This window comes from Centrocercus urophasianus, unplaced genomic scaffold, assembly GCF_019232065.1.
Source record: "Centrocercus urophasianus isolate 14NV4802_14NV808 unplaced genomic scaffold, USGS_Curo_1.0 seq_25, whole genome shotgun sequence".
Lineage (NCBI taxonomy): Eukaryota > Metazoa > Chordata > Aves > Galliformes > Phasianidae > Centrocercus > Centrocercus urophasianus.
Window position 1 is genome coordinate 15237527 of NW_024884811.1, and position 21673 is coordinate 15259199.

At 44.1% G+C, this 21673-nt stretch overlaps 1 protein-coding gene across 2 annotated transcripts in view; it reads left to right on the forward strand.

Annotated features, from left to right (window-relative positions):
- The window catches only part of GDNF (glial cell derived neurotrophic factor), a 19885-nt gene extending 993 nt beyond the window's left edge, over positions 1–18892 (forward strand). Inside the window, exons 2-3 of one of the 2 annotated variants that reach the window (XM_042825988.1) lie at positions 559–756; positions 16035–18892. In XM_042825988.1, coding sequence (XP_042681922.1) covers positions 585–756; positions 16035–16519 — 657 coding nt within the window. In that variant the 5' untranslated portion in view covers positions 559–584 and the 3' untranslated portion in view covers positions 16520–18892. The remainder of the gene's footprint in view (positions 1–558; positions 757–16034) is intronic. The other variant, XM_042825989.1, reaches the window with a different exon arrangement.
- Positions 18893–21673: the final 2781 nt, after the last annotated feature.

Sequence of the window (21673 nt, forward strand, 5' to 3'; positions counted from 1 at the left end):
GTGAAAGGAAAGGAAAGGAAAGGAAAGGAAAGGAAAGGAAAGGAAAGGAAAGGAAAGGAAAGGAAAGGAAAAAGAAAGGAAAAAAAGGAAAAGGGAAAGAGACATAAAAGAAGACTGGAGGGAAGAAAGAAAAAAGGTGCAAGGGGAAGAGAAAAAGGGAAGGGGAAAAGGAAAGGAAAGGTAAAGAAATGAGAGAAAAGGGGAAAGGTGGATTGCCCATCCCACAGAAAAGCAGCACAGCCTTGAAGCCCAGACCAGCCCAATCCAGCGAGGGGACAGGTGTCCTGGCACTGCCCAGGTGTGGAGGGAGAATGAACACAAGGGACACACTCACACCCTTCCATCCCTTGGGCAAAGAGAAGCCAGTGGCCATCCCTCACCTCCTCTCCCTCTTGGTGAGATGGCAGTAAGATGATGGGGACAGGAGAATCTGGAGGTGTCATGGGGCAAGGAGAGCACAAGGTTACTGTCCCCTGCTGCCTGCAGGGCTGCAAGGAAGGGTAAGGGCTGGGGGAGCACAGCACCTAGGAGCTAACCCTACCTTCTCCTTCCTGTCAGGGGCCCGTGTTGGAAGGAGATCTAAGATGAAGTTATGGGATGTTGTGGCTGTCTGCGTGGTGCTGCTCAACACGGTCTCCACCTCACCCCTGCCCGCTGGTAAGATGCCTCCCGAGGGGCCCCCTTCAGTGGTAGAGGGGCCTGAAGACGATCTCTCCCCCATCAGCCTGCCGCCTCCCTATGCTGTGCACAGTGACTGTAAGAAACATTCCCCTTTGTAGCCACCACTGTCTGTCTTGTTAACCTGCTCCCCTTTGCCCAGGCATCAGGGTGAGGAAAGGACCTCACCCTTTTTGCCCTCACCCACCTTTTTGCCCTCACGTCTCCCCCAGCCAGTTCTGGTCTGGCTCCAGCAGCTCCAAAACAAATCATCCTCAAAAGCTCCAGGTTGGCAATTGCATTGCCCCCTCCCCCCCCACTCCCCCCTCCCTCCCCCACCTTTCTGTCCCTGCTTTCTTGGCAGTGCTAAGATCCCTTTGGTTGGAAAGCATAGAGCGATGAGGAGGGTAGTAGTGAGCAGAGGAGCTGGCGGGAGAATCGGGTACATGCGCTGTGCGACGCAGGCACTGAAGCTCCCTCCCCACCACCTCAGCCTGCTCACGGTGCTCTACCCTGCCAATGCAATTATTCACTGTCTGCAGCGGGCACCAGTCCTGGTAGAGACAGGGCACCGCAGTGTGAGGCTCTGTGCACATCCTGGAATGCTGCTGAGTTTCATTAAATCCTCCTTGGATCTTTATCCCCAAATTAGTGTGTCTGCATGGAAATTTACAGTAGAAAGTGGGGGGGGTAAAGGGTTGGGAGCTCCTTGCAGAACCACATGAACCAGCTCACAGTAAGACAGCTTACAGTCCAAATGACAGATAATAATAATGTCTCGCTAATAATAGGTCTCCTACAATAGCAGATAGAGGATTTTTACAGTGGTGTGTGAGTGTTAGGCTAGCACCACCAGCTTTTTAAAGTGGGAATTAATATGACATAATAAGTGGCAAAATACTCACACAGATCATTTGCTGTTCTCTCAGCAAAGGCTGGGACACATCTCAGAGGTTGCTCCCTTTGCCCTTGCTCAGCCCTCTTCATTTAGCTCATCGGAAGATGCAGAGGGAATCCCGTAATCAGGATTCATTTTTATCTCCTTACTGGGAGGCACGTCCTTCCCAGTTGCAGCAGCCCTGGCCACAGGCTTGCACTTGTTTTCCCCGGGAGCAGCCAGGCTCAGGTAGTGTGGAGGTGCTGAGTGGAGAATTGCTTGCCACAGCTCTGCTTTGCATTTGCCCTCTGACATCCAGCTCCTGGTCTGTGTCTCCCCACGCATACATTTACATCCTTACCCTCTCAGTCTCTGTTTCTTCTCCGTGATCCTACTTTCTTCCACTGAGGTTGCCATCTCCTCCTGTCCCAGCTCTGTCCCCTGCCTCTGGGCCATGGTGGAGAAGACACCGGGGTGCTGAGCCATCCCACTGCAGGCAGGGACACATCAGCACAGGCTTGCTGCAGTGCCGGCTCTCTGCTGAGGAGATGCCTCTGCTGAGGCATTAGGGGAGAGGCAGCACGGGATGAAGAGCGTTAGTGCTCTGTCTTTCCAAGGAGGAAGTATTTATACAATGCCGCTTTTATCTTAGAAGTTACTTCTGGGAATGTGGTTCCTTGTGAGCTGGTTTCTTGCCAGCAGCTCGAGGGGACGGGTAGCAATCCAAAACTTGTCATGATTTCCTGCTTTTTTTTTCTGTAGAGTCGTTAAACAAGTGGAAAGAAAGGTGAGCTATGTTCACCTGAGCTGTGGCAGCCTATTCCTAAAACCTCTCCTGCAGGGCAGGGTGGGCTCTGTTGAGCAGGGAGGCATCCCAGGTTACTGTCTTTCAGAAAAGGCTGGTAGCTTGGCCTCTGTCTCTCAGCTGCAAGGCTTACAAATCAATAGCATGGCTGTGAGGGGAAAATACCGGCACTGCTATTTGTGGCAGAAATCGGGAAGAAAAAAGGGAGTTTCTGTGATTTTCGCACAGCAGCAGTACAGCACCCACGGCCAAGCACTGGAGATCTTCTCTCAGCTCTGCTGCCAAGTTGGGTGAGTCAGGGGAGAGAGGTGCCTGTAAGAATGTGGTGAAATACTTTGAATCACTTTCACGCTGCTTTAGTTGACTGTGGTGTCTGGGAGCAGGCTGCTAGCACAGAGCCCGTGAGGCCAATCCCCCCAGATGCGCTGCGGGCTGCCATGTTGGATAACCAGAGCAAGGGTCTTTGGGTGCGCTGGTTTCTCTCAGCTCACCTTTTGGTGGCACACACCCTCTTACACACACCTACAAGGGAGAGGTAAAACATATGTGAAAGGGGCTGCGCCTGTACCACATGGACCTTGTGGTTTCTCTTGCAAGCATCAGGCATGTGTGTGGCCTGCTGGCAGGCCTGCAGGTTGTCCTGCTGCACGATGTGTTTCTTGGGCTGGTGGCCCGGTACCTCTGCAGGCAGCCCACGGAGTGCTGGGAGTTCCATCATCACCTGTGTTGCTTCATCTGCCTGGAGTGCCACATGTGCTTGAGTTGGAGCACAGTGTTCTCCCCTAAAGTGACCCCAGCTCAGGCTAGGTGGGGACAGGCTCACGTCTCTGATTGCCACCTTCAGACGTGGTTGGTGGGGTTGTGAGATCAAGCCCCACTCCTGGCTTGTCTCCAGCAAGCCATATGCCTTGTTGGAGTGCAGATCTTTTTTCGTAGGCATTCAGCACATTTATGTGTTCCCATTTGATGGGTCTGCTTTCTCTGCATGGTGTTCTGAGGTCACCAGGTGCTACCCCATCTTTCAGGTAGGCCTGCAACCCTTGTTCATTCCAGCCTACATGCAAGGTCCTAGCCTCCCAGGCTGATCAGGTGTAATGTGCTGACCTTTGTTGTTCAGGGCAGTAATTAGATATGGCAGAGTGCTAGCGTTGTAGTGTTCTGCATTTTTTATTGTACTGAACACTGGGGTGAGAGTAGCCTCTGTATCTGTAGGGCACCTGAGATGATTCCAGCATTTGTAGGTGTTCTTGGCATCAGTGCCGTGGGACAGCTTATTTCACATGAAAAACACTTGTGGAGTTCGTGGAGTTAGAAAACCCTTCCTTTCTTTGTTTTCATGCTGCTACAGTCTGCAGGTAGAAGAGCGTAATTAGATTAAATTGTAACTGTGAACAGAACAAAAAGAAACAAAATAACTGTAAAAATACTTGGTTTGATTTACACGTGGTTTCAGCGAATACATTTTCTAACTGCTTGCCCTCTATAGCTATAATCAGCACATGTGTGAGGACAGAAGTATCCCAGTATGTAGGACATGGAAAGAAGTCTTTTGATCAAATGGGTATCTTTAGTAAGAGCTAACAGTACACACGTAAAGCTAAATGAGAAATGTCACTTTCTAACAAAAGGGGAAAATGTTTCCCTAAGTCAGCCACTGTAGGCTGAGTTGCTCGTTGGCCACAGGATGGTGAACTGTTGTTGGAGCTTCTTTGTCATGTTATGGCGTATACACCACATTATACATGTGTTTTACCTCTGTTAAACATTCTTTGTATCCCTGCTCAGGTATTTAACATTAAGGTTCTGCATTTAGCTGGAACTTTGTCAACTAGTATGAAAGGTATCTAGGATGAACAGTGATATTATAGGGCTTTTTAGGGCAAAACCAGTATTAAGTTATACTCCTATATGAATGCATGACCTTCCCTACAGTATTTATTAGATATATTTTGTGTTATAAACCAGAACTCCTATATTTCTGTGCAGGCTTTCCTGCCCAAAGCACTTTAAAGCACAGCAGATGTGCTTTAGTGAAAGACACCCACAAGCCACAGAGGTAACCTACCCGTGCACAGTAAATGCAGTGCATCAGAGAAGATGAGCAGGTGCCGCACTGGTCATTTGATCTGTGTGTATGCAGTACAGCCGGTGCATCCATCCACTCTCAGATCAAATGTGCATGTGTCACTGGGCCAGCATATATATAGTGAACTTTGTTTGCATAGGCACACCCGGGTTTTCTAGTCATTTAGAAATCTCAGGCATTCAAAGACATCTTCTTTTCATAGGCAAAATTCTAGAATAGAAAGAACACGGCACATCTGGGTAAACCCAGATTCACATAGCCCTAGAATCTGTTGTCTCTGCAGTCTCAGGTATATCTGCTGAATACGTTCTTGTGAAGGGTATTCTGAGTTGTAAGGAGAAAATGATTGAATTGCAAGAGAATCTGGTTTTATTCTCATTTTAACAGTTATCCTTTGTTTAAAGTTTTATGTCTTCAGTCCTTTTCATTTTAGAGGCCTTAAAAATTTTTCAGTGGAATTGTGGATCCTTTTAGATGTTTGGCAGATGTAGGCTGCTAGATAACACACCTTACATGCATTTCTTGGTCACCTTTTGTAAGCCTCATGAATATGTTTTAGAAATTCCCTTCAGCTCCAAAATGGCTGTTAATGGATTGCTAGGAGAAGAATTATTTATCCACCAGAATAGGATCCTGAAAATGATAGCTTATGTTGTCTTTGTAAATTACAGTGTTCCTGCATAACACAGGTTTAAAATATATAAATTACAGAAACCGAGTAAAGTCACTGGGGTCATCTATAACTCTATAACTCTATAACTCTATAACTCTATAACTCTATAACTCTATAACTCTATAACTCTATAACTCTATAACTCTATAACTGCAAATAGAGGAAGTACCTAGTGCAAATATCCAGTCTTCATCCCACATATACCACCATACAACCGTGTCTTAAAAACTAGAGTACACAGGCCAAACCTCACAGAACAACACTTGTTAAGGATTCTTATACTTCCCTGGAAATAAACTAATGACAGGTAATAAATGAGGAATACTAAATATTGCATACATACCCTAACATGACAATGTTCGAGATCATCAGACATCTAAACAAGCCACTGATACTATTAGTGTTGGTAAAATGGTTGATACCACAGGATGGTCATTTTTGACAAAACAGCTGTAGTTTCTGATCAAGTACTACTTGCTAAAAGGAACCAAAAGAGACTTCACTGATTCCTGGCAATCCAATCCTGCTTACAAAGAGAAGAAAGAAAATAAAGTAAAGAAGATGTATTTGATATAGGTGCAAATAAAGCATTACGACACAAATATGTCTATTTTTAAGATCAAGGACAGAAAATGAATTGCGTTAAGACATTTCAAACATCAGCATTCATTTTTAAGGAATAAAGTCACATTGTGTGACTTCGTAGCTTTTGCCTTAGTCTGTACTTACTGGTACAGGAAACTGAAAAGTGAGGGTGCATTTCTTCAAATTTGGTGGGACTTGTATATGCCTTAGGGATTGATGAACAGGAGAAGGCCCAAAAAGAATCGAGCACTGGTCTCAGAATACTCGTTTTTCTACACTTGGAGTACAAGGCAGTATTACAGAGACAAGATGGTTGTATGCCCTTCAAGTAACAGGATGATGTATGTCTGGAACACCTCTGCTCCCATCCCAAATGTACAACACTCCCTTGACAAAACCAGCAATTACAAAAATTCTAACAGGGAGGCATGTATCCAGTGCAGTTTTAAGAGAGGGCAGAGCCCATCTGCCTCTGAACAGCCACTGACACCATCTGACAAGCTGTGCTGCACACATCCTGGCATGTTTGCTCTGTGACAGAGCTTTTGCCTGAGTGCAGTGAACTGGTTACTATAATAAGAACATTTTCAAAACTCTGATGTTAAAACTCTCTGTATCATACCTGCTGCAAAAAATGTTGAAATACAGGAAGTAAACATGTATTTATAGGTCAGATCAAAATCAGATAGCATCAGAGATTGTCCCAGCAGCATCATCAGTAATGGATTTGCACACAGGACTCTGCTTTACTGCTCCAGGGTAGAGACTGGAGTGGGGCCCCTTTCTGCTGCATTGCTGCCTTTGTTTGTTCCTTGGCACACCCCTAAAGCTGAGAGATCCAGCATAAGAGCAGCCCAAGAGCAGTTGCTTGATCAGAGTTGTGCTGAACTGTCATTGAAGGGTGCTCTGCTGTTATTACAGTCATGCTGTTCAAGTTCAGAGAGCTGTATGACCAGTGTGAGGTGCTGAGTGAGGGCTGACGTGGATCAATTCTGCACCAGGAATGCTAAAGAGAGTTTATTCTTGTTACCAATAATATTTCCTCCATTGAAATCTCTGTGCTTTGTCCATTAGGTAGACGTTGTTGTTAGTGCAGTTCGCAGGTTTCAGGTCCCAGTGACACATACTTGCTTAAGGCTCTCTCACTCAGGGATGGAAGAGAACAAAGCATTTAGCATAAACCAACTGGTATCTGTACTAGTAATCTGTAGATTTCTTCCTTTTGCTACAGATGTGGAGGCCTACATGGCTTTCATAAGAAGACACAGTGGACAGCGGGGCAGTTGTGTGCTGCACCCGGACTTGGCTCCGACTCCATCACTATCTTCAGGAAGAGGCTGTTCACTTTGCTTCTTTTTTTCCCTTCTACACTGTTCATGCTGTAACTTCACGCATGAAGAGGAGTGTCTTGTGTGCTTCAGAGTCCCCTGTACATTAAGGCTGGGCAAAGGTCTGTATCAAAACCTTGTGAGCAATTGTAGAAAAACTTTCTGCTCCTCAGTACTTTATGGCTGGCTGTTCAGAGCTTTCAGTCAGAGGTGAGATCACATCCTGCCTGGTTGCAAGATGCAGCACCCCTTTGACAACCCCAAGATTGGTGAGGGTGGGTGCCCAACCTAAGTCAGGCAGTACTTTGGGAACGACTCACACCTTGACTTTATGAACAAGAAACTGTTGTGGACATGGCAGCTCACTAGACTGTTTCCTTTCCTTCATCCAGTTCATCTAACCTTGATTTTTCCTTTTGTTGTGACCAAGCCATTGCCCTACTGGCAGCAATTATAATGGTCTTGTTATTGCTGCCTCTTCTGTTGCAAACCACAGACTCAGCATCTCATACTTGTGAGAAAGCAGGCAGAGGATGCAAAGGGAGGCATTAAGCCTAACAGTGTGGAAATATGAAGTACTGTGCAGATTTCAATTATGACCAACCTATGGGAAGTGGTATAGAAGTGGCTGGGGAGCTACAAGCACAAAGCTTGGCCGCTCTGCTAGGGACAGACACAGCAGGTAGTTGAAGCCCATGCCTCTTTCCAGTTCTGTGTTATTGTATCTGACTGGTGTGCATGGCCCCAGCATCATCCTCCAGGTGACTTAGCCAAGTTACTTAGCACTTTGCCTTAATTAGAGACAATTGACACCAGTGAGAGGCCCATTTCTGAGAGCTTTCTGCATAAGAGCAGGGATGCTTGTTTCCTGGGAGCTGGCAAGGCAGGCAGTGGCATAGAGAACCAGAACTGTATTAAACATTTAGAGATGAGCTGCCCCTGGTGTCTGAGATGCTGGTGTTTCCTAATGGATGCACCAACTGGTTTCAGTTTAATTCTTAATCTTGCAGATTTTCATGCAAGGCATGAAAACAAAGACATTCCTAAAAGGGTATGTTTTAGTTGTTTAAATCATGAACACCTTTCCCTATAACCAGTTTTATCAGCTGCCTTTGATTTGAAGCCTGCACAATAGGCTTTGTGCTTTCTATGATTCTATGATTCTGTGAAAAAATACTTCATTTTCAATAAAAGAAATGTTTTGTCCCCATAACAGTTCACACTTTCTTTATGAAGCAAAATGGTAATAACATGAGTAATTTTAGCATCTCTAAGATCACACTTCCGCAAACAGGTTGCTCCAGGTGTCTCCTAAAGCAGACCTTCGTGGTATGAGATGGAGGGATTCTGTGTTGCAGTAGAGCTTGTCTGCCTACTATAAGAAATACCTGAAAATATTATTGCAAAACAAGCTAAGCATAAGAAAAAAATCAAGAATCAATGCTATACCAGAGTCATCTTCATAGAATCATAGAACTGTTTGAATTGAAAGGAACCTTTAAAGGTCATGTAGTACAACTCCCCTGCAGTGAACAGGGACACCTACAGCTCAGTCAGGTGCTCAGAGCCTGGTCCAGCCTGGCCTTGAAAGTCTCCAGGGATGAGGAATCCACCATTTCTCTGGGCAACCTGTTCCATTGCTTCACCACCCACACTGTAAAAGGCTTTTTCCTTATATCCAACCTAAATCTACTCTCTAACTTGAAAAGTTTTCAAAAGCAGTGAAAAAAAAGCAAGAGTGATTCATTGCAGTTACAATTAGGGCTACATTACATATTTATATTTTCCACCAGCAAGTGATCTTGGGAGAAACATCTCTATGATTATATCTTTGGAGGAAAGAAAGAAAATTAAAATACTCAAGTTCTCAGGGCCCAGATGAAAGTACCAGAACTGTTTTTGAAAAGGGCCATTTGATCCTAACACAGATCTGCATCTGGGTTTTCTAAATAACACTTATCATTATAATGAGCTGGATTAAATCCATTGAACTCTGAAATCTTACTTGAAACTAGATGCTGAATGCTGTTGTTTGAACCTCCGTAGTTGAAAGACAGCTATACTTAAGTGAAATATTATCCTGGTAATTTTATTAAATGTTTAACATGATGTTTTGATGTGGTACCCACAGTATCCCACAAATGCGTGCATAGAAGCTACAGTATAAAACAAAAGTCTAATTTTATCATTTTTAGTATACCTTATGTGATTTTTATTACATCGCTTTAAGTCAGGGTATGCAGAATGCCAGCTGATATTGCTGTGATGCTCTTACATTTTCCTGAGGTCTCTATGGAAATCTATTCCATGAAGTAGAGTTTCCAATAACTTCAATCTTAAAGTTTTGTATGTATTTCTAAAAAGTTGAAATATTGAAGAAAATAAAATAAAAAGGAAAACCTACTTGTATTAGTTATTATTGTGCAATTAATAGAATTTATGCCTTTCTTGTAAAAGAAAATAGACAGCATGGTTATTAGAGGCTGTAGTTAGCCTTTTAAATCCATGACCAGGCACCAAAATGAGTAACTGGAATTTTTTCTCAAAAGCGGAAGGTCCATCTGTTCCCACTGAAACCAATTTGTGGTCAGGTACAAACTGAGGGATTCTTGCTCTAGCATGCTGGGTTACTACCACTGCAGGGGAATATTTGGCTTTAAAATGAAATTGTTGCTGGTGAAATAAAAGGAATAGTTTTACAAAATGTAATTTTGATCCCATTTGAGCAGACAGAAATAAAATGTCCATTTTTCCTTAATGGAAGCAGTTTTTTTTCAGAATGCAATGAGTGTGCTTTGGATATTCATTTAGAGCTATTTTAAGTAGAAATCTGTTTGACCACTGTTCAGTGTTCTCAAAAGCGCAGGCACAAGATCCCTGTCCTGCTGGCACATGGTGTCTCTAATTAACTGGAAATGCAACAGCAGGCTCTGGGGAAACGCAGCAGAGAAGATGCCCAGAGGAAGGCATGTTTCCCTGTGCACGCAAAGCATGGCTCCAGAGCGGCTTTCTGTAGGGGCTGGTGGGGAGCCTTGGAGATATTTGCTGTAGGAGCCTGCACGTGTTGCTAGCTCTTGCTGTGTCCAGGGGACAGGGATTGTGCAGGGGACAGGCAGGTCAAAGCCTTAGGTTCTGGAGTGTGGCAGTGAGACAGGATTTTTGGTTTGCATTCAAACAGGGAAGTTTCTAACCCAAAAATGAGTTAAAATGTTGATCTGAATGTGCCCTGCAGGTTCAGAAGGCAAGCAGAGGGTTTGCAGACAGCAATCAGAAGATGTAGATACTCTTGATTTCTCAATATCTTTATAAAATTGATTACATTTCTTTATTCTTGTTAGATTCCTGGAATTTGGGACATTCGTGTTACCAACTCTACTTCCAGCCTGGTCACTTCTCTGGATGTGTGTATTTACCAGTCCTGTGATGTTTCTTCTTTTGTCCATTTTTTTATTCATCCTCTGATCCTTTGAGAAACTCCTGGCAGATCAGTAGTTTTGGTTCAGCTGGACATGAAGCTGCCCAGAAGCAAAGCAGCTTGAAGGCTGCCCTTTGTAGCCCCTGCTCTGGACACACTGGCACTAGAAAACACACTCAGGATGTGATTGCCACTGGAGGCCTGTTCCTATTTGAGTGGTCATTTCTTTGCATGGCACTGAAAGAGTGGGAGGAGAAGGGAGCTGCAGGAGAGTAAGATATGGGTGCCTCATCTCTGGAAATGTTCAAGTCCAGGTTGGATGGTGCCATGGGCAGCCTATTCTAATGGGTTATTTCCCTGCTCGTGGCAGGGGGTTGGAACCCGATGATTTTTAAGGTCCCTTCAAACTCAAACTGTTTTGTGACTCTGTTAGCGGGAGCAAATCATGTGTACTCTCCACAGCTCCCACTGGAGCACCACTGTATACCCCTTGCTCCACTGGCAGTGCTAAGCAGAGGCTAGGTAGATGCTAAAACATCTATATGCCAGGAATGTGAAAGGGTCAAGAGAGGAAAGAATAGGGTGAGGGGTTTTATATCACAGGAAGGAGAAACTCGGCCAAGTGATATTCTGCAAATTCAGCGAACAGGAAATTGCCTTCAAAACTGCACTGTAAACCCCAAACAGAACCTGATGACTTTGCACCAGTTCTGTGAGTGTTCATGGCAGCGAATGTCAGTGATGGGGGCTCAGCCCTGTTGTTCTGTCCCACTGGGGTCTCTGAGCTCTTATCCCACATTGTGAGCAAGATACACAGAGGCCCTGTGTCTCCCAAGGATGGATGTTACTTTTCACGATTTATGGTCTTTCCTTCAAGGAGCCTTCACTAACTTATGCTGAGCACATGCTGTTGTGGGCTGTCCTATGCCATCCTAGATGGCTTTGTATTTTTAAATTCTGATTCCTTCATGCCCTGGGGCGAGGGACCAGGGACTGCTGCTCAGAAGGGATTTGACTGCTTTTTGCTGTAGTATCTGAGCATTTTCTGCTGGTGCTTTGTACAGCTTGACAGGCATCTGTCATGTTTGTTCTCTCAGCTTTTCCACCAGAAGGAAAGTGTTGTCAGTAAATTAGTTTGTTTTGAAAAAATATGTGTGTGTAATTACACATATTTGTAAGTATGTATGTATAAATATCACACACACACATGCCAACTGTGGTGGCATGGTAATTTCCTTTTCCCAGGGATGTGAAATCCTGACAGAAAGCCCTTTCTAGTGTGGACTCAAGCCAGCATGATCCATACAGTGCTGTTTGTTAGAGAGCAAAGCTGGCAGGCTGTTTATCTTCATTCTGCGACTATAAATGGCTTTCAAGCAGTGTTTACAACAGAGAGATAACTAATTAAACAGATCATGGATGAATCAAGAGTCTTTATTCAGATCAAAATCCAGCACTGGATGCCACAGCAGCCCTTGTCGTCCTTATGTTCCCTGACCACACAGCTTAGCATCCTCTAACTCCCCAGCAGCACTTACCACAGTGCAGAGACTAAACAAGTGCCTATCACGTGGTGGCTGTGATGCAGGGAAGCTAGGCTAGGGTGGTCCTACTGTCCATCTTCTCCACCTCTCCTGCTGCCTGTTAGCCTTTTATGGTCTTTCATCCTTGGTCAGTGGTTATTGCTTATTCGTGTGTGATATCTGGTGGTAACTTCCTTCACATTCATCTTTAGTGCCTGGTTTCAACCCATCACATCTTATGTTAAAGCTGGTACTTCTGCTTGATTGCCCAGGGTTCTACTTCACATGCTTAATAGAGCATTTAATTCCAGGCCCTCTGTTTTTCACCCTTGCTTATTGGACAACAGAATATACCTATTAAGTCATAAAATGTCTGTCCTGGTTCTCAAGTTTTCTTTCAAAATCCTGCAAGCTGCTCATAATGGATAATTAGCTCCAAGCCAATCTGGGTTCATCCCATGGCTTGGATCCATGATTTACTGGTTGCTGAGTCCAACTGCACTTGATGCTCTACAAACAGCTCATGGCCTTGCTGCTGAGTGTGTTGAAGCTCAGCGTTGTTGGAATGTATTTAGCTGTGCCAACCAGAGTCTGGCTGACTGCAGTTGTTCCTCAAGTAGTACTAAACTACATGAGAAAACTTGGGTTACATCTGCAGTCCAGTTAAAAGGTGTCAGAACCCTGTCCCATTGATAGTGACTAGTTTGGGTAGAGGAGTATTATTGCTTATGAAAACTTGCAAGGATTCACTCAGTAGCACAGTAACACAGCTATCATTGTGTTTAAAATTATGTACACACATAGTCTTGTAATGACTTGAGCAGCTATCACTCACTGTAGACACTCACTGTCCAGGACATTTCCTCACATGGGACTGTGTGACCACCCTCTCAAAAGTGCCCTAATATTCCCGAGTATCACTTGTGTGCCTTGTGTTTCCTCCAGTGATGTAATCTCCAAATTACTGAGGGTCACTGCACTCCTTTATAATGATTTGGATATCTGCTTGGGATATTTTCCAATTCCCTGTGCTGAAGAGGAAATCCACCCTGGAGACAGAAAATTGGCATTCATCACACTCGTAGTGCTGGCAGCTCTCCCAGTGAGTCTCTAAGTGGCCTGATGTTGCAAGTGGGGATGAGCTGAGAAAGAATCTCCAGCTTCTTTAGCTGTACTGGCCATACATGCTTCATCCCAGATTACAGCTTGGAGTCCTTCCTGAGTGGTTTTTGTTAGAGTCCCAGCAAGATTAGTGGAGTCAGTCATACTGCTAGTTACCCCAGGTTCTAGTTGCAGCAAGTCCATGTGTGTAGATAGGCTCATATAGTTGATACCCTGTTGTCTTGATTAGTTGATCTAGTTTTTCCCCTCTGCTTCCACCTTCTCCTGTGTTGGCATTCCCTGCCTGCATTAGCAGTGTTTCATGTCTGCTCTGCAGTGTGTTTACTCCATCTTAGTATCACAGGCTTCTTTTCAGCACAGAAAGCTCCACTAGTGCGTTTGGGATAATGATGTCACGTGAACCAGGATGGATATCAACATGGGCTTCAAACAGGAATACAGATCACTGCATGGGCCTTTTCCCCTCTTTATCTGCTCTCTAGGGCATACTTCATTGGTTTAAGCAGGACAGTGCTTGGACACTCTAGCTGTCAGATTAGTATTAGTAACTCAAGTAGACTCCTGTAACTGTCACCCCGTCACATGTGTGGGTGACATTTTTGAAGCTGAGCTGCAAGATTGAAAGCAGTATGTCTAGGTGGGTTGTTATTTCTTCTGCTAATTCAGAGTTTTCCTTACACCTCCTTGGGTAGGGGAAAGCACTTCCTATGCTGTGCTAGCAGGTAAGTATGAAGCTGAAGATATCAGACATGAGTCTCCAGGCATAGATTAAGTTTCCCTTAATTCTCCATCTTTTTCCTGATGGTTGTCCACTGCATGGGTTTTGCTGAACCCTGGTATGCTTTCCAGCTTGTTGGAAGTTGGTCTCTACAGCCAATGTCTTGTTATATCATACTGTTGCTACAAGGAAGGTGAGAATAGAGAATGACACAGCCAGAGCTGACTCCTCAGAGTCACAGCCTTCCCCAGTAGGGCTGTAAACAAAGAAAGCTAGTTTCTGCAATAGAAACCTAGAAACCATCCAGTCCTCCATTAACAAGAGCAAGTACCAAACTCCTTTCCAAATATATCTATGCCAGGGCAAAGCCCGTACTTCAGCAGTGGATGCTGGGACTGCTTCAAGTGGGTCTTCTTACTTGACTGAGCATGAGGTCTATCTCTTCCTGCTTTTATGGAACATATTCCATCTTGACCCAGACTTTGCTTAGTAGGGCAGTATTCTTCAATGTAAACAGACCATCCTATCCTGCAACAGAACTAAGTGGGGCATCCAGTGCTACCTGCCCAGCCAGTAGGTATGACTCATAGTGGTCGTTTTGGTTCATGATAGAGACGTAATGCCAAAGGAGAGCCAGAAAGATGCGCTTACTATCAGTGAACAGGAATGTGGGGCTTGGTGCAGGATCCTGCCTTCTTCAGGTCCTGTATAACTGTATAGGTAGCAGCCATCCCATGTGTGTGTTTTTCTTTATTCACTAGGAAACTCTCACTGGTCTGGGAGACTTTTGTCTCTCTTAATAAAAGTATTGATCCCCCCAGTCACATGTGATTCAGGGACTTCTACTGCCCAGTCTCCCATCAAGACATCTATCTGTTGTAGTGCTCATTAAGGAAACATGGCCCTGACTTGTTGCCATGGATCTTTTCCTATCTCAGTACCTATCTGGGAGAGAGCTTAATGCAGGCATCAAAGGCTGGCCAGGCACACTGCATCACTTTTCCCAGTATTTTCAGATTCCTAGGGGTCCTTTGGAGATGGAGACCCTTTAAATACAGGGCTGGGTACATGACACCAGTCTGCTGTGCAGGTGGACACTTACAAATTACTTACAGAAGGAAGCATCCTCTTAGGTCTTCCTGCGAAGGAAGTGAGTCCTCAAAGACTCAGTTTTTGGTACAATGAATGAGAAAAACAATCTCAGTACTGCAATGTTATTTACATATTTAATATGCAGTTAAAAATAATGTAAGATACAGGCATCTGGACATGGACTTCTGACAGCTTGACCTGTCATTAAGTGACTGTTTTCAGCAAAGCAAATTCCACTGAGGGATTTAGTCCACGGGAAGCATAAAGATTTCAAAATGTGATGTTATTTCAAATCATGGTGAAAAACACAATTCTTAGAACATTTCAGAAGAACACATTAAATTTCACCTTTCTTGGACAGGTTCATTCTATCAGTGTCAAAATATTTCACTGACTTTAACATTTAATTTAGTTGAATAACTTAGCTCTGATAAAGTACATATCAACTGAAAAATGCAATAGCTATTTTTACTTTCAAAGAAGAAAATGCATTAATAAAATTTACCTTGAAAATTAACATAATACTTCTATTCTGACCTATTTTTACCCAGTCTTATAAGTGTCTCGTGATGCAAAATAGTTCCAGGAGATCATTTTCAAAAACTGACAATAATTATCCCCTAAAAGCATTAAAAAGTAGGCATTCAGCCAGGAATAACAGCTCAGCCTGGCATCCTGGGAAACTCCTCCTGCTCAAAAACCTTATCAATAGATGAGGTTTTCGACAATACAAACCAATGCTGATGTGAAAAGACAACATTTAACAATTACAATCACAAAACTGCATCAAAGAAACCTCATCCTTTTTCTGCTTTGCTAGGAAGAGCTGTGTAACCCCCCCTAACGTAGTTTTATCCACCCATTAACTAATACTTGCATCATGATGTGCTTTTGTTCCCATCATTTTTGACAGGGTTCATTCAATACTGACAGATGCGCTGGAGTGCTACCAAGCATAAGCAGCGCCTACAGAGATACATACAAATCTCATTTATTTTCCCTCAAATGAGTTTCAGTTATGATTTCTGATTGTGCTGGTTTTAGGGTGTCTGAAGCAATGGGCAGGGCAGCTTGCATGTGTCTTGTGTTTTTGAACCACAAACTTTTGTGACAGCTGACATGTTACAAAACATTTTCTCTCTTCCTCAAACAGCTAATATGCCAGAGGATTACCCAGATCAGTTCGATGAGGTAGTGGACTTTATTCAAGCCACTATTAAGAGACTGAGGAGATCGCCAGATAAACAGACTCCAATTTTTTCTAGGCGGGAGAGGAACCGGCAAAGTGCAGCCACAAACGTAGAGAGTTCCAGCAAAAAGGGAAGGAGGAACCAAAAGGGCAAAAATCGGGGATGTGTCTTAACAGAAATACATTTAAATGTGACTGACTTGGATTTGGGATATGAAACCAAAGAAGAGCTCATCTTCCGGTACTGCAGTGGATCTTGTGATGCAGTTGAGACCACGTATGACAAAATTTTGAAAAACTTAACCAGAAAGAAAAAACTAGTCAATGACAAAGTGAGGCAAGCTTGCTGCAGACCCACAGCCTTTGACGATGACCTGTCCTTTTTGGATGATAACCTGGTTTACCATATACTGAAAAAACATTCCGCAAAAAGGTGTGGATGTGTCTGACTCTTGTGCGCTGGAGGCGGCTCCAGTTTTGCATTCCTGCGACGATGAAAAGAGAGGGACCAAGGTTCCCGGGGATGTGTCTGCTCAGAACAGAAAAAAAAAAGGACCAAGAATGCGGAACGAGGAGTGAGGAAGCCTAGGGGTGCGAGATGGCCTAAGAGATGGAGGTTTTTGAAGTCCTACAGGAAAGTAAATAAAAGCTGAGGTGGGGATGCCAGCAGCTGGATGGCATACTCCCTCTCCCACTTGACATGGTCCACCACAAGTGAGACTTGCATCCATGAGGAACGTGCTTAAAAACACAGCCCTGTAGTACTGTGTTGCTGTGGGGTTGTCCCCACTTGCACCAGGAAGCTGAGCCTGTGTCCTCAGCTCTACCCAAAGACACGTTGTGCTGTTGGTCACTGAAGATTGGTTCTTCAGCACTTAAGAGAACTTCTAAATTGTCATAAGGTTAATGTTCTATGTAAGATGGTACCAGGCAAAAGTCAAAATTCCCAGGCTCAAGTTCTGTAGGACCACTGTCAGTACAAAGCAAATCAGTTCCACTTACTGGTTAAGTTTGGTTATTTCCATCTCACGTTTCTTCAAAATAAGTGTAGGATTTCATTATTCTGCTACCTATGAAAACAAATTGAGTTTTTAAGCACTTCTTCCTAGCATAGTAAGTGAAATAAGCCTGGCATACACAAATTGTGTTTCTTTTGGTTTACAAAGGACTAATGTCACTTGCGTAGCTACATTTATATTTGGTCATTGTGAGTGAGCAGAGACTACTTGATGCAATGCATCCATTCAGAGACATAAATATACAGAAGATATTTATTAAGATTAAGTTATTGTTATTTATTACAGTTCAGTAATGAGTCTTCTTTCCTTATTTATTAAAGTTTTTTTTCAAAGGTGCCAAAGTAGAAGGTGCTTGGAAGATATGGAGAGACAAATAAGTTGGGAACAACGGTCCATGCTGTTGAAGGTGTTAACTTGAATGCAAAAAATCACTTACTTTACCTTTTTTGCTTTTAAACAAAAACCTGATTATGTTCACAAAATGTAGTGCCGAAGTCTGTAGCCCTTCCTTATGGTCTGTAATACTTCTGGAGATGATTGTGGTCATATCTATGCAGGAGTGAACACAGCTCCACGTGAGTGAGGGTCACAGCACTTGGCTCAGCATTAGCCATTTGTTAGACAAACTAATTCTAGTCATATTTAAAATGTAGCCACAATTTTTTTTTCTCACACTTTTTGCCAACTGACCTCATGTAACTATTGACAAATGGAAATTAATCACATTTAGCCTTATAATTTCTTGTAGTTATTTAAGCTTTTCCTTCCATATTTCCATGTAGAAAAGGTTAAATCCCTCTTATTAGTTAGCCCTGGATTTAATGTAGCCTTCAGGTAAACGATTGTGTTAAATAACCAAAGAGTTTTGTATAATTTGCTGAAATATTACAGGATCATACCCACACAGCAGAGCAGTCTGAGTTTCCTTACAGCAAGGGAGGCTGTACAGCAAGGGCGTTCTTAACTGCTGCTCTCCTGTTCGGGAGACTATTTTCCTGAGGGAGCTGCAGTGCAGGTCTCTAGACATACCTGACAATCGGTGAAGCATCAACTCCCACAAAAAAGAAAAAACAACAGAAAGAAAAAAAATCCCCATTGAAAGCAGAAGCGATGGTCCAACCTTTTATCTCACACATGCAATAGCTCTCCTCACTTGTTTTGCCCTGGGCCCCTCGGAGCACCACAAAAAAAGGGTCTAGTGGTCAAAAAAGTCCAGAACACATCTAGAAAGTTGTACCGCGTGTATGAAGCAAAACCAACCGCTGCTGCTTCCCTGGGCTGAGGTCGGCCATGCAGAGCCCACCTGTGGGCTTTTGCAAGGCCACGGGGACACCTCGGAGCACCCCAAAAGAAGGGCCTAGCGGTCAGAAAAGTCCAGAACACACCGAGAAATTTGTACTACGCGTACAAGATGTAACTCAGCACCGACTGCCACTGCTTCCTCAGGCTGAGGTTGGCTGCGCAGAGCTCACCTGCGGGCTCTTTTTGCAAGGCCATGGGGACACCTCACCCTGTGCAGGGCAGAGCACGGCTGAGATGCCGCCAGAAACACCTGCGAGCCAAGGGGCGCTCGCTGCTGGCACAGAGCTGGAAGCAGTGCTCGGGGCATGCACAGCTCCGTTGCTCAGCACTTTTCTGAGCAGCAAATCACTACGTTCAAAATACAAAAGGGTAAAGTTTGTGATTTTTTTTTTTTGTTTGTTTTCTTTTTAGACCTTATTGAAAACAGGAGTGTGCTTCTCTGGAGTTTTTTACTTCACCTGCGATTTATGTCTCAGTCATTTGTGTTAATCAACCAAAGTTCTCTACAGACTTTATTTTTGTACAATATTCATTTTATAACTTTTTACAAAATAAACTCATTTCTATTGTTACTTGGTTGTTGCTTGCACTTCTTCCCCATTGTACCACTTCCAGGTTACAGTACTGCAAGTCCCCAGCCTGTGTAGGGAAGCACTGGAGAAACATCAAGTTTTTTCTGCTAAGGAGCATCCACTTTTAGTGTGAGTCAGAGGTGTCTGTAGCTTCTGGAATGGGTTACCCTAAGATATGATATATGCCTCGTCCCTTGAGACATTCAAGGTCAGACTGGGCAATGCTCTGAGCAGTGGATGTGCAGTGGATCTGATCTAGCTGTGGATGTCCTTGTTCATTGCAAGGCTAGACTAGATAATCTTTAAAGGTCCCTACCAATTCAAATGATTCTATGATTCATAGTAAAACATAACACTAGTGGGTGATGTGAGTGCTGTGACTTCAAAACATACGGCATAGTAATACAGGGTGGCAGGCTTGAAGCCTGGTGTTATCCATGTTCTCCTTTGCCCACACCAGGCTGTGGTATCTTCATGATGGCCTTGGCAATGCACAGCTGCAGCTCCTGCACTTGGGAAATACACATTTTGCTTTTCTAACCTAGTCATTGCATCAGTTGGACTAAGTTCCATCCGCTTTGGCAGTCATTTTTCCTTCTTTAAATAGGAAAATTCCACTTGAATTTTACATTTCCGCCACTATCATGGAAAAGATGAGGAAAGGTTTTGTGGCTGTGGCCAGCAACACTTTCTCAACTGTTTAAGTGCTGTAGTTCCCATCAAAGAGTCAATAAACACATGCAATTTCAGGTTTTGACACTAGGCTCTATGCACTCCTCGAAACTGCTGAGGAGAGGGAAGAGGGAGTATCCAAGCAGCAAGCCAGTGAGCAGGAGGCTTCCAGGGCTCACTGTAGATCAAACGCTCGCTTAATGCACAGCATGTGAATGCCTTGGTTTCATTTGTGCTGGGTGGAGCTGTGCACGCACCTCCAGCCCAGCTGCTGGAATGCAAAGCAGAGGTCACAAGCATTGCAATGGCACTTCAAGCACATGGAGCTAGGAGCATTACTCCTTGCATGCCTCTGTGCCTTGCAGCAAAACCCTGTCTACAGGGCACAAAGGTTGTTAGCTGACATGAGGCATTTGACATGAAAACGACCTGCAGCTTCATGTTTTGTGGAGATATGCGTTCCCAAGAGCTGGAGGGAGTGTCAAACACAATGGCAAGATGCTCTGATGATGAATCTCCCACCTTGTAGCCCAAAACTCCCATCTCCTCCCATGAGGATAGGGAAGCATAAGGTGAGACATAAAGTCCTTCTCTGCCTCATCAAAGTCTTTAACAGGCTGTGCAATAGCTGGCAGGAGCAGGCTTGCTTGCACGGAGCTGTTTCATTCTCTTTCCCCTAACTTTCCAGTGGAGACAATACCAGTGAGTGCAGATGAGGTTTTTCCTTTACAGCCCCAAGCTTACCAATGTTTGCGCTGCCAGCTTCCCTTCCCTTTATGTAAGGGATTGCTGTATTTCCCTGGCACCCTACATGCATCGAAGCAGCCTGAAACCTTCAGCCAGCAGGTTGTGTAAAGAACTGCAAAAAGGACTTAAGCTATCATTTGTCACTAGGTAGTGCCAGCTCCAGGAGAGATGTTATTTTGCTGCTTTTAAAGCAGAGAAAGCACTACCAGTTCTGTTCTGCAAAGAGGAAAGAAGTCTTGAGTTAGGAATTGTTTATATCAGGGGAGAGTTGTACCAATACTCCATTTACTGCATGCAGACCCTAACTCCATAGCTAAAGCCATAAGTTTTGGACATAAATGAACTGAATGGGAAATGCAGGTACTTTGGAGGGTGACGTACATGAACAATACAACTTGGTCCCTGCAGCAGCATAAGCTCCATAAGCTACCCTTGGGCAGAATGGTGTAAGAGAAACTGCAATCACATCCAGTCCTGCTGCAAGCTCTCAGTGCTCTCTGCCCAAGATGGCCAGTAGCACCAATGTCGGTGCAGACAGGATGAGCTAGGCAAAGCTCTGTTTGATTCTGGATTGTTTCACCTCTGTCCACAAAAGGGGAGACAGGCCAAAGGCAGGGCAGCAACAGGGTAGGAACAACCTCAATCCTTGCAGTCCGGATGGCTAGGCAAAAACACAGAGGAAAATATCAGGATGAAGAAAACAAATGGAGCTGACACATTGTATAAATAGGTCTTCAAATGTCATGTGTGTCTGGAACAAAGATGTTTTGTTCCAGGGCAAGAGACAGCTTCAGATGGCTCAGTAGTACACACTGAGAGGTTTGCTTATTTGGAACAGTCCTTTTCTGATGAAAAGGTTAATTGTGTTGCAATGGAAAGAGAAAAGGCTAAGCAGAGGCCAGGCCTGCACTCCTCACCCTTGCAAAATCTCTCACTGGCTTCATTGGAGATTTTCTACAGCAAATGCTGCAGAACTGAACTACTAATAGTACCATAAATTATATAGTATGTATATGCACAGGACAATAAAGATAGCTAAACAAACCATATATTCCAGCAGTATTAATACTACCAGCTCACAGAAGAGCCACAGCAGCAGCCAGATCAAGAAATCTAGAGCTGAACAAGCCCGGCCCAGGAACTCACAGAATCACAGAATCACAGAATTGTAGGGGTTGGAAGTGACCTCCAGAGATCATCGAGTCCAACCCCCCTGCCAAAGCAGGTTCCCTACAGCAGGTCGCACAGGTAGGCATCCAGGCAGGTCTGGAACATCTCCAGAGAAGGAGAC